At 34.6% G+C, this 26,832-nt stretch overlaps 2 protein-coding genes across 7 annotated transcripts in view; both read right to left on the reverse strand.

The window, feature by feature from the left end:
• The window catches only part of LOC107994632 (mannosyl-oligosaccharide 1,2-alpha-mannosidase IA), a 467,472-nt gene that overhangs the window by 10,400 nt on the left and 430,240 nt on the right, over positions 1 to 26,832 (reverse strand). For all 3 annotated transcript variants that reach the window (XM_062073866.1, XM_062073868.1, XM_062073867.1), the window contains 3 exons: positions 5,067 to 5,246; positions 2,936 to 3,149; positions 122 to 346 (listed from right to left, as the gene is read on the reverse strand). In XM_062073866.1, coding sequence (XP_061929850.1) covers positions 122 to 346; positions 2,936 to 3,149; positions 5,067 to 5,246 — 619 coding nt within the window. The remainder of the gene's footprint in view (positions 1 to 121; positions 347 to 2,935; positions 3,150 to 5,066; positions 5,247 to 26,832) is intronic.
• LOC107994636 (uncharacterized) lies at positions 20,582 to 26,191 on the reverse strand. 4 transcript variants are annotated; one of them, XM_062073872.1, is made up of 15 exons: positions 25,969 to 26,191; positions 25,719 to 25,891; positions 25,401 to 25,520; positions 25,213 to 25,330; positions 24,616 to 24,877; positions 24,079 to 24,195; positions 23,967 to 23,982; positions 23,662 to 23,807; positions 23,452 to 23,584; positions 22,647 to 22,754; positions 22,271 to 22,455; positions 22,023 to 22,185; positions 21,837 to 21,946; positions 21,535 to 21,652; positions 20,582 to 21,369 (listed from the first exon to the last, which is right to left on the reverse strand). In XM_062073872.1, exons 2-10 carry the CDS (start codon positions 25,857 to 25,859, stop codon positions 22,689 to 22,691), a joined length of 1,119 nt encoding a protein of 372 aa, XP_061929856.1. In that variant the 5' UTR covers positions 25,860 to 25,891; positions 25,969 to 26,191; the 3' UTR covers positions 20,582 to 21,369; positions 21,535 to 21,652; positions 21,837 to 21,946; positions 22,023 to 22,185; positions 22,271 to 22,455; positions 22,647 to 22,688. The 4 variants fall into 4 exon arrangements, with proteins under 4 accessions (XP_061929856.1, XP_061929853.1, XP_061929854.1 ...); XM_062073869.1 differs by having other exon boundaries at positions 23,892 to 23,982; XM_062073870.1 differs by having other exon boundaries at positions 23,892 to 23,982; positions 25,719 to 25,908.

Here is a 26,832-nt window from a genome sequence, read left to right on the forward strand (position 1 = left end):
TCTTTTTTTTCTTTCTCTCTCTCTCTCTCTCGTTCGAGACGAATACGATCGGAAATATAATTCGTTGTAATTTTTATTTTCGTTAAATTCCATATTGGAAAGGAAAGGGGTTCGAACTCACCCGCGAAACACGCCAGATGACCCATTTTGTGCTCCAGCCTGTCGTATTTCAAGTCTGACACGTAGAGGAGCTTGCCCTGCGACGTCTTGATCATGTGTTGATCTATGGCCACGATCGCTTCGTCGTACATTTGCCGGGCCTCGACGTCCTCCTTGCCGGATTGGATCCACGCTTTCAGGAGATATTCGTAGAAACTGTCGCCAAGTCCTCCCAACGACATGTGATCTGTCGAAAAGAATGCTCTTATTTTTCTCTATTTGACCATCGATCCCTATTTTTATATTGGAATAATATAACGTAATAATATAACAAATATAAGAATAGGAACAATTTTGATTCTACGATTTCAATAATAATCTAAACTCTAATAAACAAGTTGACGGGAACAGAGATTGAATAATTTCATAAGAACGATACCAACTACGAGAAAGATCCTATAATAATGATCCAGGTGTATTAAAATAATTGAATAATTCGTAAAAGAAGAGGGCTTCGCTTAAAACTCGAGATGGATAAATAAATTTCATCCCCTGAATCAAATTCAATCCAAATTTTCTGGAATTAATTTATGAAGTCACGAAGAGGGAAGGAAGGTAAAGGAGCAAGCTCGTTATTAAAACAACTCGCGAATTCCGTTCCTCGCCATTCCTCTTAAGCTCATTATACGTTTGAAAAGGTGGACGGGGGATAAAGGAGAATACTTGGAAAATGCTGGGTCCATGTCGACAAGGGGTTTCTATCTTGAGACAACAATCGAGAGACATTGGAAGGAGCTATCCGTTTCATAATTCTCTTCCCCAATGGGGGGAAGGGGGGAACAACTTTCCCCTATTGAATTAGAAACAAAGAGAAACGCTTCTCTCGGCCACTCTCAGTCGACGAGAGAGAGAAACTGACGCATCCTTTTTTCTTCTTCTTCGCCCAATCATTTCATTCTCTTAAAAGCCAAATTCCAGTGGCCGGTTAATAAACTAGGATCATCATACTTGATGGAAAATCGTGGGAGGATTATTGCGAATTTGGACAAGGTCCTCGAAGGCGCTGAGGAGGGATGGTCTGGGTGCACGAGAATATATCCGCGAGGTTTTTGCACGGAGAAGAGGGTTTGCTGCTCCGACAACTCGTCTGGGACAAGGGTGCAGGGAGACAAAGAGCGAGTGGAGCTCGGTTTTTTACTCTTCCTCCCGTTTTCCTCCAACCCTTTCTCGCTCTTCGCGCTCGAAACCACGCTCGAAGGGATCGAAATAGAGGGAAGAAGGTAAATTGTTAGATTTTCAAACAAACTGAGCTGAATTTTCTTTTTGCTCGAATCTCTTTGCACTTCTTTCTTCCTTTTTCGAGTTTATCATTGGAGAAATTAGAATAGAGAATTAAAATCAACTCGAATATTCAGGAAAATCCTCCTCGACGATCAAGAGTGCGTTGCTTCGAGAATCGATTTCCCACAGCTGCTCTCTTCTCTCCCTCCCTCTCCCCGTTCGCAAACAGGACGAGCAGATTTCTACCTGGCCGGGTAATTAGCTTTCCCCTCCCGCGAGTAGCATCGTGATTCAATAGAACTATAAATTTAAACAGGCTGCCGTTCCTAAGGAAGCCGTTCCTTCCACCGTGGATAAAGGAAAAGGGGGCGACGGAACGGACGAGAGGACGGAAAAAGAAAAAGAAAGAGAAGGGAGAGAAAAGTAAACAAGTAAAAAGATGGAGGGGGAAGAAGGGGATGCGAGAAAAATACAAGAGGTGAAGGGGGTGTAAACGAGAGAGGGAGATCCGGATGATAAATATTCGTCATACGACGGAGGAAAATACAAGGTGGAACAAGCAGGGAGGGGAAGAAGAGGATTTAGCGGCCCGAGGGGATGCGAGCCGTGTGATAAATGCGATATTCGGTGTGCAAAGAGCGGCCACCTCTCCTCTTCCTCGCGGAAGCGCAAAAGGAAGCCGAGGAGGCAACACCCCTCCATCCTTAGCCTTCTGTCGCGTCGAAACTATTCCACCGATATAATTGATAGCCGTCAGATTAAAAATCTATTTTGCCTTGAAATTGTCGGGGCTCCCGAGAGCAAGATTTATTAAATGAAATTACAGTAATAAAGCATCGGGCCGCATTTACATCCGACATTGATCGTTGTTCCACGTCTCTCGCTCCTTTTCACCCCTCCCCTCTCCTTTACCCTCCAAACATTCCTCGACCGACTCTCTCTCTCTTTTTCTTTTTTCTCTGGCTCGTCGAACGCATCGATGTTTCTCGTTTCTAGCTGGACGAACGTGTACTCGCCTCTACGTTTCAAGAATTAACGGGGTACGGTTCCCTCTCGCGAGGGGGACAGTTCTCTCTCTTATCAGGCGAACGAAATGAAATTTATGATTGAACGAGGAGGAATAATTAGGCCTACGATGTTTTTGCGGGCGAAGCAACGATCGTTGCCGCCGGAATTGATGCGGACGATGATTTAAGTTGCTCGGGAATGGGATTACTCGGCTTCGTTGGATATGGTGTATAACACCTTACGAGATTTATCGTTGCTATTAAGAACTTCTCTCTCTCTCTCTTTTTCTCTCGTGTTTAACCTGCTCGACGAGGAAAACACGTGTGAATGAAACGGGATTTAATTTGTTGCTGTATATTTTTGATATATTTTGATATATCGCGAACTTGCTGCTCAATTTTTAAAGTAAAAATTCGAAAGAAAGCTTGGAAATATATGGAACAAAATGAATAATTAGCCTTAGTTCAAGTATTTTTGGATGGGAATATTATCCTCCTGGAGTTTAGATATAAACAAATAAATAAATAAATGAAAAAAAGCAACTCACGTTGGCCCCATTTCCCCGTCTTCGGATGGATATAGTTTGGATACAGCCCCTTCGGTTTCTCCAGATTCTTCAGCACCTTCCTCACGTTCTCGACCTTGCTCTTGAAAACCGGATTCCCGGTGATGTCGCTTAAGTAGGTGAATTCGAGGTGCATCGTGCCAATTTCGGACAGGATGCTACACCCGCTGCTCGCCCACCCGTAATTCTTGCTCGCCTGAAAATTTCCAAACCGATTCTCCAATTAATTCGACGGGTCGAGGATGGATAAAGAGATAGATAGATAGATATATATATATATAGAGAGAGAGAGAGGAAGGGATATTTCGCGAAAGGCGAAGAGAGTAATCAGTGACGAAAGTCGGCCGCGATTGAATCAAACGGATCCAATTAAACGGAATAACAAAGACTGGCCGTGTCTCGTGTTTATAGAGACGGTTTCGAAGCGAATACGGATCCGCCAAGATAAATATTAATCCGAGACCGTGGAAATTACCCGTATGAAAACGACCCCCTCGAGAAATTTGATCGAATTTTCGCCCCGAAAGAAATAGATACTTGATTGCCTTTCAGGAGAAATCTAACTGGTTTCTGGTTAACTTGATTTCTCGAGGTGATTCGACGGGGGGGAATTGTTTTAAGATATTTCAGATCGAACGATAAATTCGATCATCAACGACGAACTTTTTCCCCCAAGAAATATGAAAAGACTTCGCATCACGAGTCGTTAATAATTTTTGATTTCGAATGTGTTGGAACAGAGAAAGAGTATTAAATTTATTCGATATCTCCGCACAAATTTCTAAATATGTTGGTAAGTAAAAAGGGGTCCAAATTGATCTCGACATTTATTTGCTGCACTTATAGTGTCCGCGCGAAACAAAACAGTTTCAACCGGATTTGCATTCGAAGGGGCCAAGTTTTCCAGCCGGATTCCAGCGGACCACGATTTTCACGGCGTTACACCACTCTCATGGAGGGGAGGGAATGGAAAAAGCCGTCGGAATCGGGACTCGTGTCGTTCAGCGCGAAAAAATTGGATGGAAAGGGGACGCGGGAATGGATGAAAAAAAAAAAAAGAAAGGAAAGGAAAAAGAGCGATGAAGCCACGTAGGAAGAATGGAATAAATAGCCTTCCTTTTTTTTTCGAAACCAGAACTTCGAAATGCCGCGTTGGACAAAAAAAATATTCCGATTTATACTGTTTAAAAATACTCTTCGATAAATCCGCAAAGATTTTTATTATTACTTACGGATTCATAAATTTTTTATTAACACAATTCTCAAAGAGGTTACACGAGTCGAAAATTCAAATATCATTGGGAAGGAAGAAAGTTCAAAGGAAATGGCGTGGGCGAGGAAGCGGAGGATCGTAAGATGGACAAAAATGACGAAACACCGGCTTTCGTAGCCTCGTTATTCGTCCAATTATGAATTTGCATATTAATCATAGCCACCTCGTCGAAACGTGAACGCTGTCGGAATCGTTTCGATTAAACCAACGGACGTACCATGTTTCCAATGTACGCGTAAAAACCGAAAAATCTCCTCGATTTCTTATTCGCCTTATTCGAAAAGAAGAAGGAATTTTCTTCCAAATCCTGCACATGTCTCCTTTACCTTGATTCGATCTTATTTTTCGTTCTTTACGAGAGAATGACAAGGGTAAAAGAGTTTCACCGCAGCAACATCGATTATTAACTTTTAATTTCCAACTTTTTGCGCTTCTTACTCTTCGATTCTCCGATTACCCGAACTTTAAGCTTCAAACCTGCACGCTTCCACACGCGTCATCCCTCATCGCGACAACTTTCGAAATTTCATCTCTCCTATCTCCAATTTCCCAACCTTTAACTTCGACCCACACAATTATTAAACCCAAGTTAACATCAACCTCTCCACTCACATTTCCCTAGATCCCAATTCCGATCCACGCCGTTAATCACGCCAAGTTGAGGGGGGCTTTCGACCGAAAGCTCGAAAAGCCGCGACAGAGGAGGAAAAGGGGAGGCAGGAGAAAAGAAATCGTCGTAAATCCCCTCCCCTCGAATTTATTCCGGCTGTAAATTTGCGAAGACGGGCTTGGAGAAATGATTAACACAGGTAGGTAAACCGCGTAAATCCTCCAACTTACCCCGGTGTGCAGATTGATGAGGGAATGAGGAATTCCGGTTTCCGTCTGGAAGGCGGGCAACATCCGCTCGCCGAGCTGAGCCGCCTTATCCCGGAACATCACGTCCCCCGTGAGAGCGTAACAGGCCAACAAGCTTCCCATGAAACGAATGTTCGTCTCGAAGAGGGATATCTCCGAGTTCTGGAACAAGAAAAAAAAAGAGAATTAACGCGGTGAAAGTGGAGGATTAATAATATCGAAGTTTGTCAAAAGAGTATCCTTCGATTCGTCAAAGATTCGTTCATCGGGGATACGTTGATTCATTTGTTTCAATGCGATTGAGTTCTAGAAGAGTCGTAAGTTTTTTTATAGAGAATAATTTTGATTCACAGTATTGTGGATATCGCAATGAAAATTTTATTCTGTCCGAAGGTAGAAGAGATGTGAGTATATATTCATGTTTGATGCAACGTGATCGCTTGATTTTACGTTGTACGATGATAAATTACGATGTACAGCAACGCGTTTATTTCACGTTCATGGCTAAATAACGAGGGCAGATTAATGTTTTATAGTAACGTTATTTATATTTCTCGGTTTCGAACGGTCAACAAATCTAATGAAATACTACTGAAGGTAGTATTAGAAAAGGAGGAGAGAGTTTGGTTTGCGCACCTGAGTCCGGTTCTATATCCACGCGATGCAACGTGGATTTGTGAAGTTCGGATCTGCTTTTTTCCTTTCTCTCTCTCCTGCTCTGTGTATATTTTTCACCCGTTTGTTACGCTAACTTACGTTGCTGCTCACATTCCACGTATGCGTGTTTACCTATTTTCCTGTGCAAATGACGCGTATGCAACGAAGAACGCGATAGCTTTTTCTTTTAGCCCCTCGTGATCCCGAGTGAAAAATATTTTGTGTTGTCACGCAGGTGTAATAAAAATCAGAGATCCCGGGAAAAACTGGAAAAAGTTTTCCGAAAAGCTCTTGAAATCTTTGTATATTTTTCTTTATTAGGAAACTTTCGAAATTAAAATAAAAGTTTCCTAATAAAAGTTATTATTAAATTCGAATTCGAAAAGAATTTCAATTCCTGGCGAAATGGATTCGATAACCTCGCGAATTCGAAATTCGTTGAAAAATCCTGACCAGGGAGAAGACATACAATAATTTTAAAAAAATCAAAAGTCACGAGGCTCTCTTCATCTTAGATCATATTACGCGTAGGAAGAGATCTATTCGACCCATTTTAATAGAAAACATCTTCTTCGTGATAGATGATCGTCGAGAGATACATCTGGACGAGTGGTATAGAAATTCCCTCTCGTTGACTGTATTCAACCGGCCAAGATTATTTACAGCGAAGAAAAGGAAGGAAAAGGGGGAGGAAGAGTAGGAAAAAAAAGTAAAATGAGAATGGTACTTAACTAAAGAGCGTCTGGAAAAGTAATTGCAAGGCGCGCAATTGCCAGCTGAATGGTGGACGGGTGAAGACAAATTATCGAGTATTCGATGTAATTAAACTTAATACTTGAACGTTAAGTATGCCATTAAAGGCGTTGCACGGAGTGGCATAAGCCCATGAGAAGGAAAATTCCACGTGCGTAACGTATTTGGCACGATTTCTCGTCATCCCTTTGCGATAAAAGCTTGATCAGTTTTTCTCATTCACGATGAAAACACCGAGAAAATGGTCTTCTCATGGCAAATTATTTGTTGGAACAAACGAAAGGAAAACAATTATTTTAAAAAATATAAATGAAACGTAAGTGAACGAGATTAATCGCTTCGACGATGATTTATGATACGACGAAGGAAAGAAAAATTTATATGATAATTTACGAACTAAATATTATTGAATATACTCTCTCTTTCTCTTTGTTCTCTATGTATCTATATAAATAATTTTAACTATCGTCCTAAAGTTAATAAAAATTTGATTGAAAATTAAATCGAAGAGAGTGGAATTAGATGGGATTAGAAACGAATTTAAAACGAGCGTTTTTTCTTTTTGATTCATTATGCGAAACGCGTCCGCAATGCAGGGAAAGGCTTATGCGAGGAAGCGTCTCAATTAGAATTACGCTGTTTCCTTACAGCTAACTTCTAATTAATACCAATTAACATACCTTCGCGAAGAAGAGAACGACGTTACGCTCACCGAATTGTAGAATTACAGAGACAGAAAGGGATCTTCGAAAGTTAATTTTCGAAACTTTTGCATTTAATCATCGGAAAGAAAGTATTTGGAAAAATACGATCGAATAATCTATCGAATCGAATAAGAATAAACAGAGGCTTAAGAACATTTCTTACATGCCATGATACAATAATCATTTTTATTCAGAATTTTTCTCGCGTCATCGTTGCGATTAATCATAAACGTCGAAGATAATTTCCGATAATTCAATCCTGGCAAACAATCTCGAACTGTACAATTGTACGGTTTCGTAGCGCGAGTTGGCATGCAATTTCGACGATTCTCGTATAAACGGAGATGCGATAAATACGCGAGATTTAAAGTTTCCAATAAGTTGCGTATATATATATATCTTATAGCTTCGTGCCACGAGAAAATTCGGTGATTAAGTTTCTCCGTTTAACCAGCTAAGATTATTATTAGTTTGACGCGAGGTTATGAAGTTATTCTCTCAGTTGTCTACCGGTTGTTTTGCTCCGCCCTTCTCCTCTTTGCAATCCTCTTTCAATCTACGAGCTCGATCTCGTTGCTTCGAAAATTATAAATCATTCTTCTAACCGCGTTTAATTTCGCGATTAAAAGCGGTGGGAAGAATTTTGTGGTTAGAAATAATTTTTTAAAGCTAGAATTATCGAGTCAAATTAGATTGGGTGTCTACGAATTTTTTACAATTTTCTCATCCGTGTGTAACGAGAATAATAATTTGTACAGTCTTGAAGGATAGCCTTCGTTTCGAAATTTTCCCTTCGAAAATTTATTTAAATTATTCGAGAGAAAGTAGAGAATTTCGATGGACGAAAAAATCATCATCAACGATAGAAACGGTACAAGTAAAATTTTCTACGTTGAAATTTATTTATGTTATTTTGCTCATTTCTCGAATTTATATCTTTGCAACGATTTATGAACAATGGAATCCCGTTCGAGTTGAAATTTGGCAAAATTGTGGCAAATATTCACGAGCAAAATATAAACGTTCCTCTCTCAGCTTCTCAGCTCGGTCAGATCTCGATAGATGTTCGTGTGAATGCGATCTCGTTTTCAGCCGGGGGCTACAATCAGCGAGGCATAGGTGTTAATTAACAAGAGCATGAAGATAGCATCGGAAACAGATGAGGGGATAATAATGCGTCGCGTTTACAACAGGTGGATCGTTCCTTTCCTTCTCATTTCCAATGGAAGGAAGAACACGGTTAATTGGTTGGTTCACTCGACTTGACATAGTGATAAAAGGTTTGGTTGCCCAGCTAAAAATACTCGCTATTCTATTACACTTGGAACTCGTTCTCATCATTATTCACCCATTATTTGTTTTACGAAGTGAATTAAGATCAGTACACCGATCAATCAGAAAGCGTGTTATTCTCTTCTCTTCCCTCGAACCACTATCAATTTTTCAATTTTGCGTATATAAAATAAATAGAATTTTCCTTTTTCTTAAATCCTTGCTTCAATTTCCAAATTCCTCCTACGAAGAAAATCCGTCCCGTTTAAAATCCAATTTATTACACGATTATACGGGGATATGAGAATCACTGTGGCCTCCTCCTTGGCGTCCACAGTTCGAGGCGTCTGAAGTGGCGTGATGCAACGAAATGCGTCGGTCATAAATAGCCGCGGCTGCAATTTGCCGCATCTCGGGCCGCCGGTCGTGCACCCGACAGGAAAATTGCAAAATACGGCCGGCTCCACCTGTCGTAATCGCGCCAGTTTATCCTAATACGCGAGATGCGCCGCAGACAGAGGTGCGCCATCAACGAGAAAGACGTAATAGGTCTCGTAACGCACTCGTAGTCGATCGTCCCTCGTAATCGGAACATTCAATTCCCGTATATACGCGGCTTCGAACAAATTGAGGCTCTTTCTCTATATATATATATATACACATTATCCTCTTGAAACACGTTTCTTTGCATTTTATTTTGGGGTTTCGAATTTGTTTTTGATTTTTTCTAGTAATTTTCCATTCAAGTGATTAAAATTTCGGAGGGGTTGTCAATATCTTCGTCTTCGTTAAAAGAAATTAAAACTCGAATGAAGGAAAACGAAAGAAAAAGAAAAAACGGGGATAATATCGAAACGATTGGAGGACACTGGAAGTTATTCATCGTTCGAGCAAGAATTTCTATCGCTTATTTGTTACGGTAGTAAAATAAGATATATATGCTACTGCAATTTCTATCCAGAGAGAAAAAGAGAGAGAGTATCTACTTAAACACCGATGCTTAACGAGGGTATAAACGGCCGAAACGAGGTATAATAACACACCTTTTATGGAAAGAAAATCGAGAGCGACGAAATGATAGAGCGACTCTACTGAAAAAAGGAAAAGATCAAGCGACCGATCGATTAAAAACTCGAGCGACTCGAGTGACGATGTACGGATCGATCGCGTATTTCGAGTACTTTTTACGTTGATCCCGCGTGAAAAGAACGAGGATACAGGGAATATGGGGGTAAAAAGGGGAAATTGGAAGGGGAGGGAGAGGGGAAAAGCGAGGCTCGATACGGTAACAAGCAGACGGCTGGTTTATGAGGTCGTTAAGTTAAAAGGATTCGACGTAGCCCGTCTATCGGATGTTGCTACACGTTGCTACGCTTTCCGGTTCGACAGGTGTGTCGGATTAACTCGTTTACTTAGGACCTAATAGGGCAACCTTCTTATTAACCCTGTGCTTGGTCGAAAAGAGAGACGAGTTTGACCCCTAACCTGGATTCTTTTCAAAAGAAACTCTTCTTTTTATCGTTTCGAGGGATTCGGGGCAAAAAGGAAGATCTATTTTTCCATAGTTTTGTATAAATATGATTTTTCTATGCGACTTACTTTTCTCTTTAATCCGATTCCTCCTCTTCGAGAATTCTTTTCCGACATTTTTCTGTCTTTTTGTGCAGCAAGAAAAAAGATGTATATCCATTTTTCATAAATTCCGAGTTGCACGAATTTAAAAAAAAAAGTAAAAAGGATTCAGAGGTATTCTTTTGGAAAAAGGGACAATCTTTTTTTTTATTATGCGTCAAGTATTGTTTCGTAAGAGAAATCTTTGTTTCATCTGGATTTTATGACATCTTTCCCTTTCTTTCGCCTGATCGAGGGTATTGCGTTTGATTTACGAGGTTCGTTGGGGGAAAGTTAATTAATCGGAATTTCTTTGCTTTTCTTCTCGATTGATCGGTGTCGCACGATTCTTTATAGATCACTCTCTCGGTTTTGGCGCCGATGATCGTTGAAATATAATAAATTTTACTATAGAATCTGATATCAAATGCGCTAATAATAATAATAATAATAATAATCGGAAAGTTATTCTGCAATTGTATTATTTGTAGATATTACAATTCTAAAGGGTCGAGTCTCTCTCAGTAATAAATCTCTCAAACTCTATAATCCTTGACAAACTGTCAAAGAGTTAAAGTTTAATTATTATTTCCGTTTAATATTTCGAAAAGGGGCTACGAGCCCCGGATACGATATCGAAAAGTTATATCGTCGATTACTTCGCTCGATTTCCTCGATTTCTTTTATTGTCGACAGGTAACTGTCGATTCGCAGGAAACATTTCACGCTCCGTCGAAAGGAACTTTTAATTAAAACGTCAGACTCCATCTCGATCGACAATCGAGATTTCTATTCGATCACGTGATAATGATATCTCGATAATTTGTCTCGATGCCTCGTCTTCGCGAATCTTTCGCGTTTAATCCGAGAAAATCAACGAAAAAAAAATATCCAACAACGAGCGGATATTATTTCAAAACGTGAGGTATATAATTTCGACGCACCTAAAATAAAATAAAGCGTTTTAAATTATTATTGCTTGAAAATACACTCGAAATATCCGGATAACATTTTTTTCAACTCGCTTCATTATTACGCTACAGATTATATCGAGATAGTTTTTTCGTGTTAATATTTCGAAATCACGAATACATCACACTTGACACTTTCGATATCAACTCAACAATCTCCAAGTATATAATTAGAGGATAAATTTCTACGAAACTCTCGAATCGAGATGTTACACGCAACAAAGTTATCATGCAGGATGCAACATCGCATCCTTTTTCCATTCGCCAATTAAAAAGCAATAAAGCACAAAGAGAGACACGATAACTTTTCAATTACTTCGATTCGTCCAAAACCTTCGAGCAACACGCCCGGTGTAAATTTAAAGGGAAAAGAAAAAAGAAGAAAGAAAAGGATAACTCTCTTTGGACGAATTCGTAGCGGAGGCCACTTTCGAAATCCCTCCAAAAACTTCCAATTAATATATTTCGAACGGTCGATCGGCCTGTGCTTCGATCGAACAATTTTTCCCTTCCCCGTTTATTCCGATCGATTTCATTTTTTGCTCGTTTCATTTTATTCCGATCGAAAGGAAGGGAACGTGTAACTCTGTCTCTTTCTTCATTTTTTAACCTTGCTCCGACGTTTTATTGCGATTCACACTCCGAGTGAATTTTTCTTTTATTTAAAATAAAAAAGTTTGCTATGTTAAAATAAATAAAATCTAACCATCTATTCCGTAAACCCGTATCAAACGGATAGTAGTAATTTGTTTAACGATAATAGGATAATTTTTGCACGCTTTATTTCATAATTTCTTCGGATAAATATTTGAATTCGAAATTTTCACCAGAGAAATTTTTACAAGAGTGAAGCTTTATAATCAACGAAACAATCTTCATACATTGACTCTTCGAATCGATTAAAATTCCCCCTTTCTTTCTCTTCTTCTTCTTAAATCAAACTGGCTTCGACCAGTTCTCCAATCCGAGAATTCAAATTAAACTCACTTTTTCCCTCGTATATTCGCAGTATTCTGTATTCACCCCATTTTCAGAAACAAATCTTAATCAAGATTGAGATGATGCGAAGTAAACGTAATCGAGAATATCCAACTGGAATTCTAGTTATTCTAGGGATGATAGATTTGCATGGGGAATGGATAGAGAAATACGAGGGGGAAAGAAGGTAATCCTGTTATCATCGCGTCTTCCATCTTTTTAATCTTCTCATTCGCGAGTTATGTACGAGACCATGAACGGTTTTAGTTTACAACAATGCTGTTTAACACTGTTCCTTATGGCATGGCTTGTAACGCGATACACAACGTGGAAGAACGTAAACCATTGAATATACGCATTGTTCGCGTTAAGTACGTTACTACGAAATTATTCGAGTTACCTTTCATTCGTACTCGAGATGTATTGTCCCGATTACATATATATATAAAAAAACATTCTTACTTTAAACTTTACACTTCATCTTTTTCAAAGGAAAAAGAAAATATCTCCATTTATTTTTAATATTATCATTCTTTCAAGAATTTGCAATCGACTTTCCAACAATCTTCGTAATTTAATTTCTACAAGAATTCCAGAAATCCTGTTGGCCCACAATAAAAAAAAAAGCAAACTGCATTTTCATTTAACGATCCTCCAAAACAACAATCTCCAAACATATCTACCTAATTCCCAGAAAGAAACTTGCAAGAAAGTTGCGAGAGATCGCGAGATTTTTCTCTTATTCGACCTCGTTCCTCTGAATGGGCTCAGTACCCGAGACTCACGGATAGTAAAATGGAACTGCGATGATTATTGCACCGTCGTTGTCTAAAACGCGCGTTCGTGGGCCGAGATCAAGTCGATGACCATGAACGAGGCCGCGATTCTTCGAGAAGAATCACGGCGAGGATGGGGAGGGGGAGGGACGAGTCGGGTCGAAAATTGGTCCTTGGCCAATATTGCACCCTCGGAACCTCGAATGGTGGCTTAACTACGAGATATACGTGAGGAGATCCTTAATGATTCGACGAGCAATCGTGGAAAATGTCGCTTCTGGTTCGTAGAAATCAATTTGGAAGAAGAAGAAGAAGTTCGAAGAAAAAAATTGAGAATGATTGGTGCCTGAGAAGCGGGATGATATCGTGTGTGTGATAATAGTGGGGTAGATAGAAATGGAATAATTAATGTGCACTTGTTAGAAGATTTTTATTATATAAAATTTGGCCAGTTTCGACACATTGGAGCAAACTATTGGAATTTAATATATCCAATAAGCAAGTGTCAAAAAGAGAAATTGAGTCGTGTGCATGTCGATGTAATAAAGCATGGGGACCGAAGTTTAAATCTGGCGTGGAATTAATTTCGTATCGTGAAAGTGGCTTGGAAGAGGAGCGTTATATGAGGCGGCTTGATATTGCATCGTGTGGCAATAACGAGGAGGCAATAATAGTGTATTAAAACAAAAAAAGTAAAAAAAAAAAAAAAAAAGAAAAAAAAAGAGGGCCAAGCATCCTCGGAGAGGAAACGGAGATATATTTAGGTGCAATAACCGTGCGTTACTTTTTCGAAGAAAATCGAGCTTCTTGATAAAGTTTCAAGCTTGGCTACTCGAAAAATCTGGCTCTTACCTCTGAAACCAATTGAACAATCTGTGATATATCAAAAAAGTGATCGTCCATATATAACTATTATTATCATTGAGAAAATTATTCCAATATCAAATTGAAATCTTACAAATTATTACCGATTATAAAATAAATATTAGACAACGATCTCTGATAATCTCTTTGCATTAATGAACATTTAATCTAATTTTTAAATCTATGATAATTTTGTGATCTCCCTCCAAAAAAAGTTACTAATATTAACACGAATCGTTGTACTCTTTCACCTCAATCTCCACAATATTATTATTGGAATAAAGAATCCTCCATTCCTTCAGGAAATCATCTACAATTCTTTCTTCAAGAAAGAAGGTTCAAATAAAGATTCTTCGATAGAGCATCGACCCTTAAGAAAGGATCCACTTCAAAGCGCATCATCGTGGATATGATTAGCAGAGATTGGCATCGTTCACGATACTATTCGCGTGATTTCCAGCCACTTGTAAGCCCTGGAGATAGCCACGGAACCGATTTCGTGAATAACAAGTTTCGCATGCTCCACTTTCCCGACTCTTCTTCTCAACCCTCATTGTTCCACGCGTTAATGCACTTGCGGTACATGCATTTGAAATGTCGTTTCGAAGAGGTGAAATTTACAAGAATATCGGTTCATCAGGTTTATTAATAGCCCATGCATCCATTTGAACCAGATTTACAGGATACGGCTTTGAAAATTTCTTTGATAATTTTCACAATTAATAATCACAAGTTACGTATGAAACGAAAGAGGACGTTTCATTCTATCTCTCAGAACTCTTTCTCACATTTTTTCCACACCCCGTTTCTTCTGGATCGATATGTATCTCTCGAATACGCAAACACCCTGCATATCGGTACACCATTTTGGCGATGAAAGCGGTTTACAGGAAAATGAGCTCCGCGCCCTATCTCGTCGCAGCACTCTTTTTATGTATCGAGAATGGATGCACGAGATATACACTTCCGTTAACATTGTTTCCTCACGGATCCTGCTGGATTAACTCGAAATTAATGCGAAGCGCGCCGCGACATCTCCTCACTTTTCCCTCTCATCGTCTGTCTCCTTCTTTTTATAGTTCCTTTGGAACGATAATAACCGTGGAGAAATTGAATCGCCACTTTTTCCAAGAGTCACTGCACCGTGGAGTCTATATCTAGATACGTATACACGCATATACATATATATAGATAGATGCGGGTTTGGAAATAATAGGTCGTTGGTGTTGTTCCGTACGTGAGGGGAGGGTCGATAAACTGAAACGTGTAAGGAAAGCGAAGTGTGTGCAAGTGTACGTATGAAAATATCATCGATACCACGCTTTAGACGGAGGAAGGTAAACGAGTATGGTATGTTCTTTTTATCTTTGTCGCCTGAGAGAGAAACCTGTATATATTTATTCATTTGTTCTCTCGTGAAATTTACTTTTCCTCGTCGTTTCTCGTACGAAAGATCGAATACAAATATCCAGTCGATCCGACCTCGTCCGATATATAAAGATGATAAAGATTGAATAGGGCGTTGCGGATTCGATGAGATTCTTTTTTTTCAAGAGAAAGAGAGAGAGAGAAGAGGAGGAAAACGAACGACATTGATGATTATGGCCGCGTTGTTAAGCGGAACGTGGTAAATGAAGAGAGAAGGAAGAATAGCGCGGTGTAACGCGCGTTGCAGCCGGTTTCCTCTTAATAAACGGGATTGTTTTGAGCCGACGTAGAGATGTTAATGCGGGGCATGTTAATCCGTCGCGGTATAATTGGATCCGGAGTTGGTGAATTTGACCGCGAACTTCTGCCACGAGAAACACGAAAGCGTGGATTATCGAGGAATGGTGGTTATTAGGGATGGTTGGATCAATGGATTACCCATTTTTATGCGCGTCTCCTCCAAATTCCCTTGCATTCAATTTAATTAAGGGATGATATTCGTTCTGGAAGAATGGAATGCCAATTTTTTTTATGATTTTTAAAATACGACGATTCTCAGCGATGATGACGTTTCCAATTACGCTCTATATATTTTATTTTAAAGAATTTAATTACAACGATATCCAATCAGTTTCTCCCCCCACATTATTTTTATTAATAAGAAATATCGATAAATGATTGTGCATAAAGTGGAATATTGATATCGATATTATATTATATAATATATTATTGATATTACCAACTATTTTAGAGTATCCTTTTTTAACGTTTCAGAGGCAGATGCATGATATATCATTGACCAACAACAAATTATCGATTTATCGAATTGGAAATGAGCTCCTTTCCTTACTCCTCCGCATAAAAGCGGGTCTCAAAATCGGAACAGACGGAGAATCATCATGGGTTGTATTCCAACAAACGATTGCAAGATTTCCTGAGGAAGGGGAAAGGGGCGACGAGACTTGGAATAATTTCCACGGGTTTGAGAAAGCATCGTAGTAAGTTGCCGCCTCGAGCGATAATAGGAAACAGGGAGAAGGGCATCGCCGACGATATGGCGGATAGAGACATTACTAGCTAGCACTTTAGATAAGAGGTTAGGTTCAGGTAGCAGTTCTTAGTCGCTCACCCTCGCGCTCCATCGATTTCTCTTCCCTTTTTTTCTCTCTTTTCCTCTCTTTTCATTTTTCTTTCCATTCTCCCTCCTCGATGATCCATACGCCTCTCTCTAAATGGACCGTGTGATCTCTCGCCGATCTCGGTCGCGAGCTCGGCTAGCTGATTACCGAGCAGATGCTTCACGCTTCGTTTCCCGCCAATTGCTTCCCTATTTCGTCGAGGATCGTACGAGGTTGACGGTGCCAGACGCTTGTAATTTCACGCCGCTGCGTGCTCACCTTGGTTTCTCGCGGATTCCGAGGCGAACCCGCTTTTTGCCCAACCGATCGCGACGCCTCGAGACGTTTTCGATCCCTTATCGAGAGAGATTCTATCTCTTTTTCAACGGTCTTGTTGACGCTTTCCTTCCAAGGTTTCATAAATTATATCTTGTAAATTATCTTCGTAATTTTTATAATCTTAGAAAAAAAAGGATCTTTCGATTGATTGGATTTGCTCGATCGAGTTAGATTTGACTGATGGATATCGTATATAAGGAACTATATAAGTATTTCTTGGAGAAAGTATTGGACGGAGAAGTATTGGTAGTCGTTGTCCAAACTTAGTTCTAGAGGAAGAAAAAAGAAAAAAAGTTGAATTTTTCCCTGGTGAAAGAAGTAATCTTGGATGGGATCGATCCAAGGCGAAGGCGAATACCATCAGCCTAGTGGTAACTAAACTTCCAAAGAAGTTCATTTCTATTCATATAAGAGTTGGGACACTTTTGTACTTTGATATCCGGGGATAGCATTGATCGTTCTTTTTTTGTCAATCAAGATTGTGCACAGTCTTTAAGCGTGGTCAATGTTTGAAATATTCTTTCTTGAATAGCAAACTATTACAAGTTTGCAAATATAGGAATATGTTCATTTTATATTCAAAGAATTTTTATAATTATTCATTGTTCATAATGATAAAATAAAATGATTTTGTAAATTGCAAAGAGATAGATGTAATTGCAAAAAATGCTTATGTGATGGAACAAAAATGTTAATTTATGAATCAATATGCGTTTTATCTGAAACAAAAAAAATAAAATATGTAAGTATATGTTTCCAATATTTTGTTAAATTCTTTTTAATCGAAACAAAAAAAATATACTTCACATTTTAACATTTATATGTAATAATAGATAATAAAAACTTGAATGATAATAACGTATCATTGAAATTTTCTTTCTCCACTTATATTATGAAATTGATAATAATCATAAAGAAGAATAAAAAATATTTACTAATGAAACTCATTGTTATCATTTTTATGGTTTTACAGTGTTCATGAATGATTTCGTCGTTGTTATTAAGGAGTTCCAATCATTTTTAATTTCATTATAAAATTAAAACGGAATCTTTTTCTTGAATAAATTTAAATTTTAGTATCTCAATCTATGAAATAGTTACACAATTAATAATAATTGTAACAATACAGATCAGAATTCGATTAACTCTTGTAATATCGATTACCTGCGAAGCCTTTTATTCTTTGAAGAAGTTTGAACGACAGCCATACAAATGAACATCCTACTATTTCTCTTATCTTTTTTTCTTCCCTCATCGAATATTCCCACAATTTTTCCTTTTCTCGAATATTTTCCATATTTCCGATCACTATGCAAATCAAAAAGTAATAACGTTGACATTTCGCGTGACAAGTGACTAGACAACGGTTATACTATGGAGAAATATTATAATTTATAGCTATAAACGTTTAATTGAAATCTGTAATATATTTCAATTCTGAGACAATAATGTTTAATTCTAAAGAAAATAAGAATTTCTTTCTTATATTTCTTCAATTTTTCTATAATTCCACTGTAATTAGAGGATATTAATATGAGTAAGTATACATTTTTGGATGGAGAGTGGAAAATAGACATCTTAGGCTTTATCACGTTGAAATTATCATATTCGATTATTTCGTATATCTTATGGTATATTTAAATTATATTTAGCACATTGCCATTTTCCTAATAAATATTCAATCGAATTTCCTTTTCGAATAAAAGATTTAATATTAATGCGAATATTAAAATACAAATATATATCACGAAAGTAGATTTATTTTACTATTTCATTTTATTGATATCTCGTTTTTCACCTTTTAACTACGATGCTTCGTTAATTGCATCGTTATATTTGTGTAATAGGTACGTGTCATTATGGAAATTTAATGCCAATTTTCTTTCCGTCTGTTTTACGCATGGTCGTCCTCACCGTTTCACTCGTTCATTCTCGTTTCAACGTGCAACAAGTTGCAACTCTATTCTCACCAGTGGGGTGCGTATAGTTTCTACAAACCAGTGCTGTTCAATCTGTCGTATTATGGACATGTACGCAGACAAGAATAATACCAAGGCAAAGATATGAGCAATGAAACTAGTGGAATACCTTAGATTTCTCTTCTGAATCCTCTTTCTTATTTTACAATAGGAGGATTTGAATTTTAGCTACTTGGTCTTACATTAAATTTATAGACAATGCAGAAAAATTAACAGAGTAGGAACTTTTGGCCTTTTGTAGTAGATACACATTGTCTGTGGTTAATGCTGAGAACAAAATTATTGGTAATTAGTAAATTTTAAGTAAAGATATAGATTTTATATTACATTAAAGATCTATTTGATTTATTGTATAAAAAAAAATATATAAAAATAGAAGTTGTGGTGTTAAAATTATTATAATTTTACCTATAATTTCTTCCAGACACAGTTTATGATATATCATTTGTAATCTAATCTTAATGATACCGTTGATATTTAAAATAAATTATGTACAATCTAAAATATATTCTATAAAATTTGTATAGAAGAATAAATTACTTTATTGCACACATATAATATTTGTAATAATTATCAAATTGTTTAATAGAATATGTTACCTTGAATTCTGATGAAATAATTATTTTTAATCTAATCCATATTTTCCCCACTTTTGTGTCTTTATTATTTTTTCAAGAAAATTCCAATTAATTTGGACATGATAGATAGTTTTTTCAGATTATATTCTTAAAAATTTGTATTGATAAAACAAATGCATATGACAGTTCACAACATCGAATACGAAAAATCTATCAATAAAACAAATACCTGAAAGATAAAAACAGTTACGAAGAAAATAAACACATAAATGTTAACTTCGATCTATTATACGGTCACAAACTAACAAATAATGAAAGTTGAATCATATTAATTCTTTCTCAAGGAAATTCATGCCATTTGGAAATTCATAAACATCTGATGCTCGCGAAATATCATAAAAATTCATTTCAATTTTCTCTCGAAAGAATAAAAAGAGAAGAAAAAAGTTTCCTCGAATATGTCTGAAGTGTCATATGTCAATGGAATTAATTTTGAGACATAAGCAAATTGGTTTTTCACATGCACAATTTCACTGTTTCACACTGTTTTCTCCCGCGTTTTTTATGGCTGCATGTTTATGAGTAACACCATCGATAGTCTTCCTCAGTGCGCATTATGAAGTGTTTCGATGAAAATGTTTCGAAAAAAATAAAAAGAATTCGTAATTAGTTTCCTTGAATATGTCTAAAGTGCCATAATAATAATGGAATCAATTTTGAGACATAAGCAAATTGGACGGTTTTTCACGTTCACAGTTTCACTGTTTCACTATTTCACAGTTTTCTCCCGCGTTTTTTATGGCTGCGCATGCGTGTTTATGAGTAACGCCATCGGTGGTTTCGTCACTACATATCGTGAAGTGTTTCGATGAAAATGTTTCGAAAAAATAAAAAAGATTAGTAATTAGTTTCCTTGAATATGTCTAAAGTGCCATAATAATAATGGAATCAATTTTGAGACATAAGTAAATTGGACGGTTTTTCACGTTCACAGTTTCACTGTTTCACTATTTCACAGTTTTCTCCCGCGTTTTTTGTGGCTGCGCATGCGTGTTTGTGAGTAACGCCATCGATGGTCTTTGTCACTACATATCGTGAAGTGTTTCGATGAAAATGTTTCGAAAAAATAAAAAAGATTAGTAATTAGTTTCTTCGAATATGTCTGAAATGCTATAATGACAATAGAATCAATTTTGAGACATAAGCAAATTGGCTGGTTTTTCACATTCACAGTTTCACTGTTTCACTGTTTCACAGTTTTCTCCCGCGTTTTTTATAGCTGCGCATGCGTGTTTATGAGTGACGCCATCAGTAGTCTTCGTCAGCGCGTATTGTGAAGTGTTTCGATGAAAGTGTTTCGAAGAAATAAAAAGGATTGTTAGTTATTATTTCTTAGTAATTACCTTAATCGATTTGTTTATACATACTTTGTAAAATAAACGATAAGGTGAATGAAGAGAATTCGCGTGAAAATCTCTTAGTAAACTTTAATTGTACAATGTCGATCGTGAGTTTGTAGATGACATGTGAAATGCGTAATAATCGTAACAATGTTGATCTTTAAATACGATATATATTGCATGAAGTTGAAGAAAGAAAAAAGAAGAGCAATTTATATGGCTGTGATTATCAAAGTCAACAATATGATGTAACGGTGAGTACATAATTTTAAATATATATTTAAAGATTAGATTTACTTTTTAGTTCGGAATCATTTAAATTTCTTTTTTTTATTATTATTTTACAATTCATAGGATGCAATAAATAATTCATGATGATCTGGTCGATATAATTATGTATAAACGCATAAAATAAATGTATAAAAATACCATAACCATATGAAAATGCGTCGTGTCATTCAAGCTTTAATAGTAAGTTGCAATGTAGAATAGATTTGCAATAATTGAGATGTAAAAATTAATTAGATTTTTATATATATTTTATAATTAATATTAATTAAAAAGTACTCATTAATATCATATAAGTAGCTAAAGAAAATATGATTATCAGATTAATGATGCAATTCATTATCGATAACTTTTTCAATAGGACATTCTACGCGCTTGAAAAATGAAAATTTTAGGTTAGACCTATATCTTTAGCTTCTGAAATTTATTTTATCTGTGATATTAATATCAATACCGACTCGATACGCGTATAAATTTCCATTGCATCCCAAATTTTCTTATAAGATCAATTTCATCTATTCGCAATATTTTTTTCTGAATCACTTTCAATTGCTCTTCATATGCGACAACTGAAAAATAGAATTTTAGATATAAACAATTTTTCATAGATTTAAAATCATTGAAAATAAAAGTTATAAATTGATCATTGATAATTATTAAGAGAAGAATGCGTATAAAAAGTGATATAGTGTATATAAGTTTGATAAAATTTTAATTATGAACGTATCCCTTACGTGAAAGCAATGAAATTATTCGCTTTTGCCTTTTGGCATAATCTTCTAATATTTCTAACTCTTTCTCATGGACAAATGTTTCCCAATCACTCGATATTGAGTTAAAGACAAGTTTTATCTAAATAAGAAATAATATCGTGATAAAATTATATTCTAAATAAAAAACTTACAAACTACAAATTACATGTGATATTAATTTATTGCTACTATTTGAAGTTTTTAGAAATAGATAAGTTATTCAAATGAAATATTCTTAATATAAAGGATATTGTAACATATAGATTATAATTATGTTGACTTACATTTTTTCAAAATTATGCATAATATTTATTTAATATATAATGTCAATGTCACTAAACCAAATCTATTAATGTCAAATTTCAAGCAAATTAAATTTTTCCAACGATTTTATCTGAAAGAATCAATTAATAAAAACTTTTTCCTAGAAAACTAAAATTAAAAAATTAAGCATTGTATAATATAACAACCAATATCAGTATTTATACTTATAACTTGATTTTCTTTTCACAAAAAAAAAATGTTAAGTTTTACTAATTTAAAAGTGCACTTATATATCATTATTATTTAAATCGATTTTCAATAAACTACTATCAAAGCTCCATTAATAATGAAACATCATATGAATCATACCTGAAAAATTACAAAGGATATTGACACAAATATAATCCTGAATCTTATTATTACTATATTACTACTATAATCAAATTTGACTCACTGTGTGGCCAAATATTGGCGATTGTCATATAGACATGATAATATTTGTAACAATCTTTTTCGAATACATTCATCTTGCCATTGAAGTTGAAACTGGTCTATTTGATATCCATGAATCGATTTTCCATTACATCTTGTTGGTATATTTTATTCATCAGATTAGGAGTCAATTTTATGTAGGGATCGCTGTAATTATATAATATTTTCTTAGAAGATAATTTTTTTGAAATTTATCACATTATTTATATTCCATTGGAATAATACACAGAATTTTCGCTCCCTTTAAGAAAGAAGCGACTAAATTATATAGTGTACAGAAACAAAAAATACAAAAAAGAATCGAAGCACGATAATTGACAGCAAAAATTTTTCCTCACTGTGCAAGAAATTTCTAAAATTATCTGCGATGTCGTTCGTATTCATCGATGAACATTTGTAGAAACAGTTTCGATCTTCTTCTCTCTCGAATGTAGAACATGATAGATCTGGAGTAGGAAAGAGGACAACGAAAATTTGAAAATATGAACCAATAAGAAATGGTTAATATTAAAATAATCGTTGTGAGTAACAATTTTGAAAGTATTACATGATTTTTCACGTAAATGTTATGGATATAGTTTAATTATTCGTGCTGACTTAAAACTGAAACTAATAAATCTATGTAAAATTCACTCACTTTGTTTAAAAGATATTGTTTTGAATATTTTATTGATAATTAATTAAATGAAACAAATTTGAATCTGATATAAGGATCATGATGAAAAAAAAGAAAATGAAATTTTTATTTTCCTTCAAGATTAAGGAATAAAAATACGGAATAGGAATTATTTTAAGTTAATCATAGTGGTATCGAAATGATCAATAACAAAAAATATGCGTAAATTAATTAACAATTCTGGAGTAGTTGATATATATAGAATATTTGATCGAGTGATGAATGTCGAAAAAAAAATAAATTAATGAACAATAGTATCCATTAATCCAGATCAAGCATATATCAATAATAATTATTTATTTCTGTATTAATAGTTTTAATATAAAGCCATAGTTTTTATTGTATCGAGTACATCAGGGTGAAATACGAAAACGACGAACTTAACATCTAAAATTTTTCGTAATTTTTTATTTACCAATTTTTGAATTGAAATGACGTGTAATTTAGTTGCTTAAAAAAAAATTTACCGTTGAAAATCCTGTATGACATGGGGTGAACAAACCTAAGATGTTGAATGCATGTGTCGTTGTACTTTGTAACATGATCAACAATAAGATTTTTTGCGCTTTCAATGGCATGGAATACCACATCGAATTATATCTGTTCATTCAATAATAATAATTTTTTTTTAATTAATGTAATTAATTTCAAAATATAATAAATGAATTCAAACTTACAATTCATCGAACAATTTTTGGCTACTGTTCATAAGTTTTTGACCATTATAATTATTGAGAAATATAATCAGCAAGTGAATAGCAACAAGTGTGAAACAGAATAACATTTCTAATTGGTTCTTCTTAATTAAAGTTGCATTTACTAGCTATATCAAGAAAAATAAATATCGCAAATAAATACATACTTATTTTAAAGTTTATCGCGCAATAAAGAAGAGATATTCACTTACTCGATGCAAATTTATAGCCAATGAGATCACAACTAGGAGACTAGCCATTATATAATGTATACCTGCAGTACTTACCGCGAAATCGATAAGTCTGTCATTGAACCACATGAAATTTGAGAATATAATATTAACGTAAGCATCTGGAAGATAATTTTATAACACAATCGTTACATTTTGATTTACTAACTCGATAGTTTGATTGTGAATATCCACTACACGATAGAGCTCTATGAGTTTCGAATCAATTTGTTTTGGTGAGAGCTTAAACATAGCCAAATTCATAATAATCTTTTGTATTCGATAGCTGAAACATACAATATTTTTATTCGTTATTTAAATTCATTTTATTTAATATATAATTTAATTAATATTTTTGAAATATCTATTGAAAAGGTTAAAAACAAATAAATTGATAAATATTCTGTTTTCATATTAATACAATCTCACTCTATTACTATATCCCATTTCTAAACAAATTTAAATTATTTGCAATTTAATAACTTAATCTCAATTAATATAATCCATGAATATTTATATTAATTTTGTATATAAAGATTAAGAATATAATATTTCAAATTGAATTAGATTTAATCTTATGAAGTGCGATCTTTGTAAATCATCTTGTAAATTGCAATCCTTCGAATGATATTAATATGTAATAGAGAAATATTATAAATATTGTAAAGTATTATGATTACGAGACCAATATGAAAATTCCACTCACCTTACAATTTTCAACAACATGCATATGTAATAACTACACAATCCGGTTATCGATTCCGAACATGCTATAGATAATAATCCAAATATGCCAATAAACATAAAATTGAAGTCTAGAATATCGAGATATATGATTTGATCGTGAGAAAAGGTTGTAATGTAATAAATGATATGAGTACGAGATTCATTCAAAGGTATCATGAAATCCAATATTATAGGATACAATACATATGTAACGTAAATTACAATAAACGTGTATGTCATCCCTAAAATTTGGAAAGATCGTTTAATAATTTAATTAATACTTAAAACAGCTAGAATATTATATCATTATTTAGAAATCTTTTTTTTATTATAAAAAGAAAAAAAAGAATTCTAGAATTTTTGTTATAAAGAGATTACGAGGGAAGTTATTATCGTTGTAAATATAATAGTCAGTAAAAAAAAAGAAAAATATATAATGAAAAAAATGCATCAAAATAACTATAACAGAAATATAGATGTATGAATATTTTCGAACATTTAAGTAATTACCATGGACAATGGTATAATTATAGAATGTTATTATCAAAAAAATTCACATAAATAATACATTTCTTACAGAAAAAAATGTTGATCATATGAAGCGAATCATCGATCAATTTCATTCGTATTTGCGATTCTATTGAATCTTGAACGATATTTTCCTCTGTACATATATGCTTGAATATAATTTTTATCTGTCAAAGTAGAACAATATATAGAAATATTTATAAAGGCCAATTGAAAATAATTATAATTTTTACTCACTATAGGAAAAAAGATTATAGAACCTATATATCGTAACAAAAATAGCACAAATGGACAGGTTATAGATAACGTTAAAATGCTGTTCTGTAATGTAATTTCAGATCTTAAAAGTGACACGATCTAAAAATGTATTCCATTTATTAATCAGATTATTCAAGCTTTTTTAATAGTAATTTGATCGTACGTACATAGTCACCATATGTATACATTATTTCAAAACATGAATATTTTTTTATGCAAAATAGAAATGTTTTTCTTTTTGAACCTATATTATCATATAGATATATATATATAAAGAAAAATCATAATTTTTGTTACCTGAAATATTATATTGGCAAAAAAGTAGCTTAATAACCATAATCTTTGAATCCAAACGTAGATCGAGTTATCGTATGGCCACAGTCCAACGATTTTCAATACAATACGATAAGTAGCATACTGTTTATCGAACACGTCCATCGTTCTGATCAGATGTTAAATGTTATGTAAAACTGCAGGAATCATTCAACTATACCTCAGTTTAATAAATTATTTATGTTATTATGTTTCTTGAATTACATAGTTTTACCTGTTCATAATGATAGACTACAATGCGAGAAAATTACAGTAAATTGTAATCGATCGATTTCCTTCGCTTTTATTATTAAAAGGTTCTTCATAATTGTTCACAACAGATATTGATTTCGAAAAAATTACTGTCTTCGGATTATTTCTTTTATGTATTTTCATTCATATATTTCCTTTTAATTTTTCTACTTTTTGATTTGAAAGTAAAGAATAGAAGCTTCCTCAGTATTCTTATAGTCGTCGATTACTCATGACACTATTTCTTCTGTAATCCTAAAAAGTTAAAATATTAAAAGAATTATAATAGAATAGAAGGAATGAGAAAAGTGGAACAATTTCACGTGAAACATTGTGAGATTACAACGTTATAATGTAAATAATATAAATTAATGGTATCGTAAAAATTTGTCTACACATATTATTGCAATGGTAGGTGGAAAACGATTAGTAGATTTATGAAATATAATTATTATTTTAAAATTTTATTATTCAAAATACAAATTGTTTTGTGTTCATTTCATAACATTCATTTTATTTATTTATTCAAATCTACGCGTATAATAATGATATCATATGATTGCAACATTTGTATTGAAATAAAATGTCAATAGTTTTCGAGAATATTTATTGAATCGAATATATAACGGCACAATAGGAGAAGGAAGAACTCATCATCTGCAATGATATAATAATTAAAAGTGTTGAAATTCAAAATACGATAAGTACGATACTGATTGTCATCGTTCTTGCCAGATATTAACTGTCACATAGAATTCGAAGAATCATCCGTCTGTATCCCGGGTCAATATATTATTCACATTATTATTTCTCTATCTCAACTTCTATAGTGTACTTTTTCTGCACT

Source organism: Apis cerana, linkage group LG4 (genome assembly GCF_029169275.1).
Source record: "Apis cerana isolate GH-2021 linkage group LG4, AcerK_1.0, whole genome shotgun sequence".
Lineage (NCBI taxonomy): Eukaryota > Metazoa > Arthropoda > Insecta > Hymenoptera > Apidae > Apis > Apis cerana.

Bases quoted from the DNA above. Each gene is read 5' to 3' on its own strand.
- LOC107994636 (XM_062073869.1), bottom strand. From the start codon at position 25,859: ATGGACGTGTTCGATAAACAGTATGCTACTTATCGTATTGTATTGAAA. The intron at 25,521-25,718 runs GTAACAAAAATT...ATACATTTTTAG, and splicing joins TTGCCAATATAATATTTCAG to ATCGTGTCACTTTTAAGATC. The intron at 22,755-23,451 runs GTAAATTTTTTT...TTCCTACTCCAG, and splicing joins GTCATACAGGATTTTCAACG to ATCTATCATGTTCTACATTC.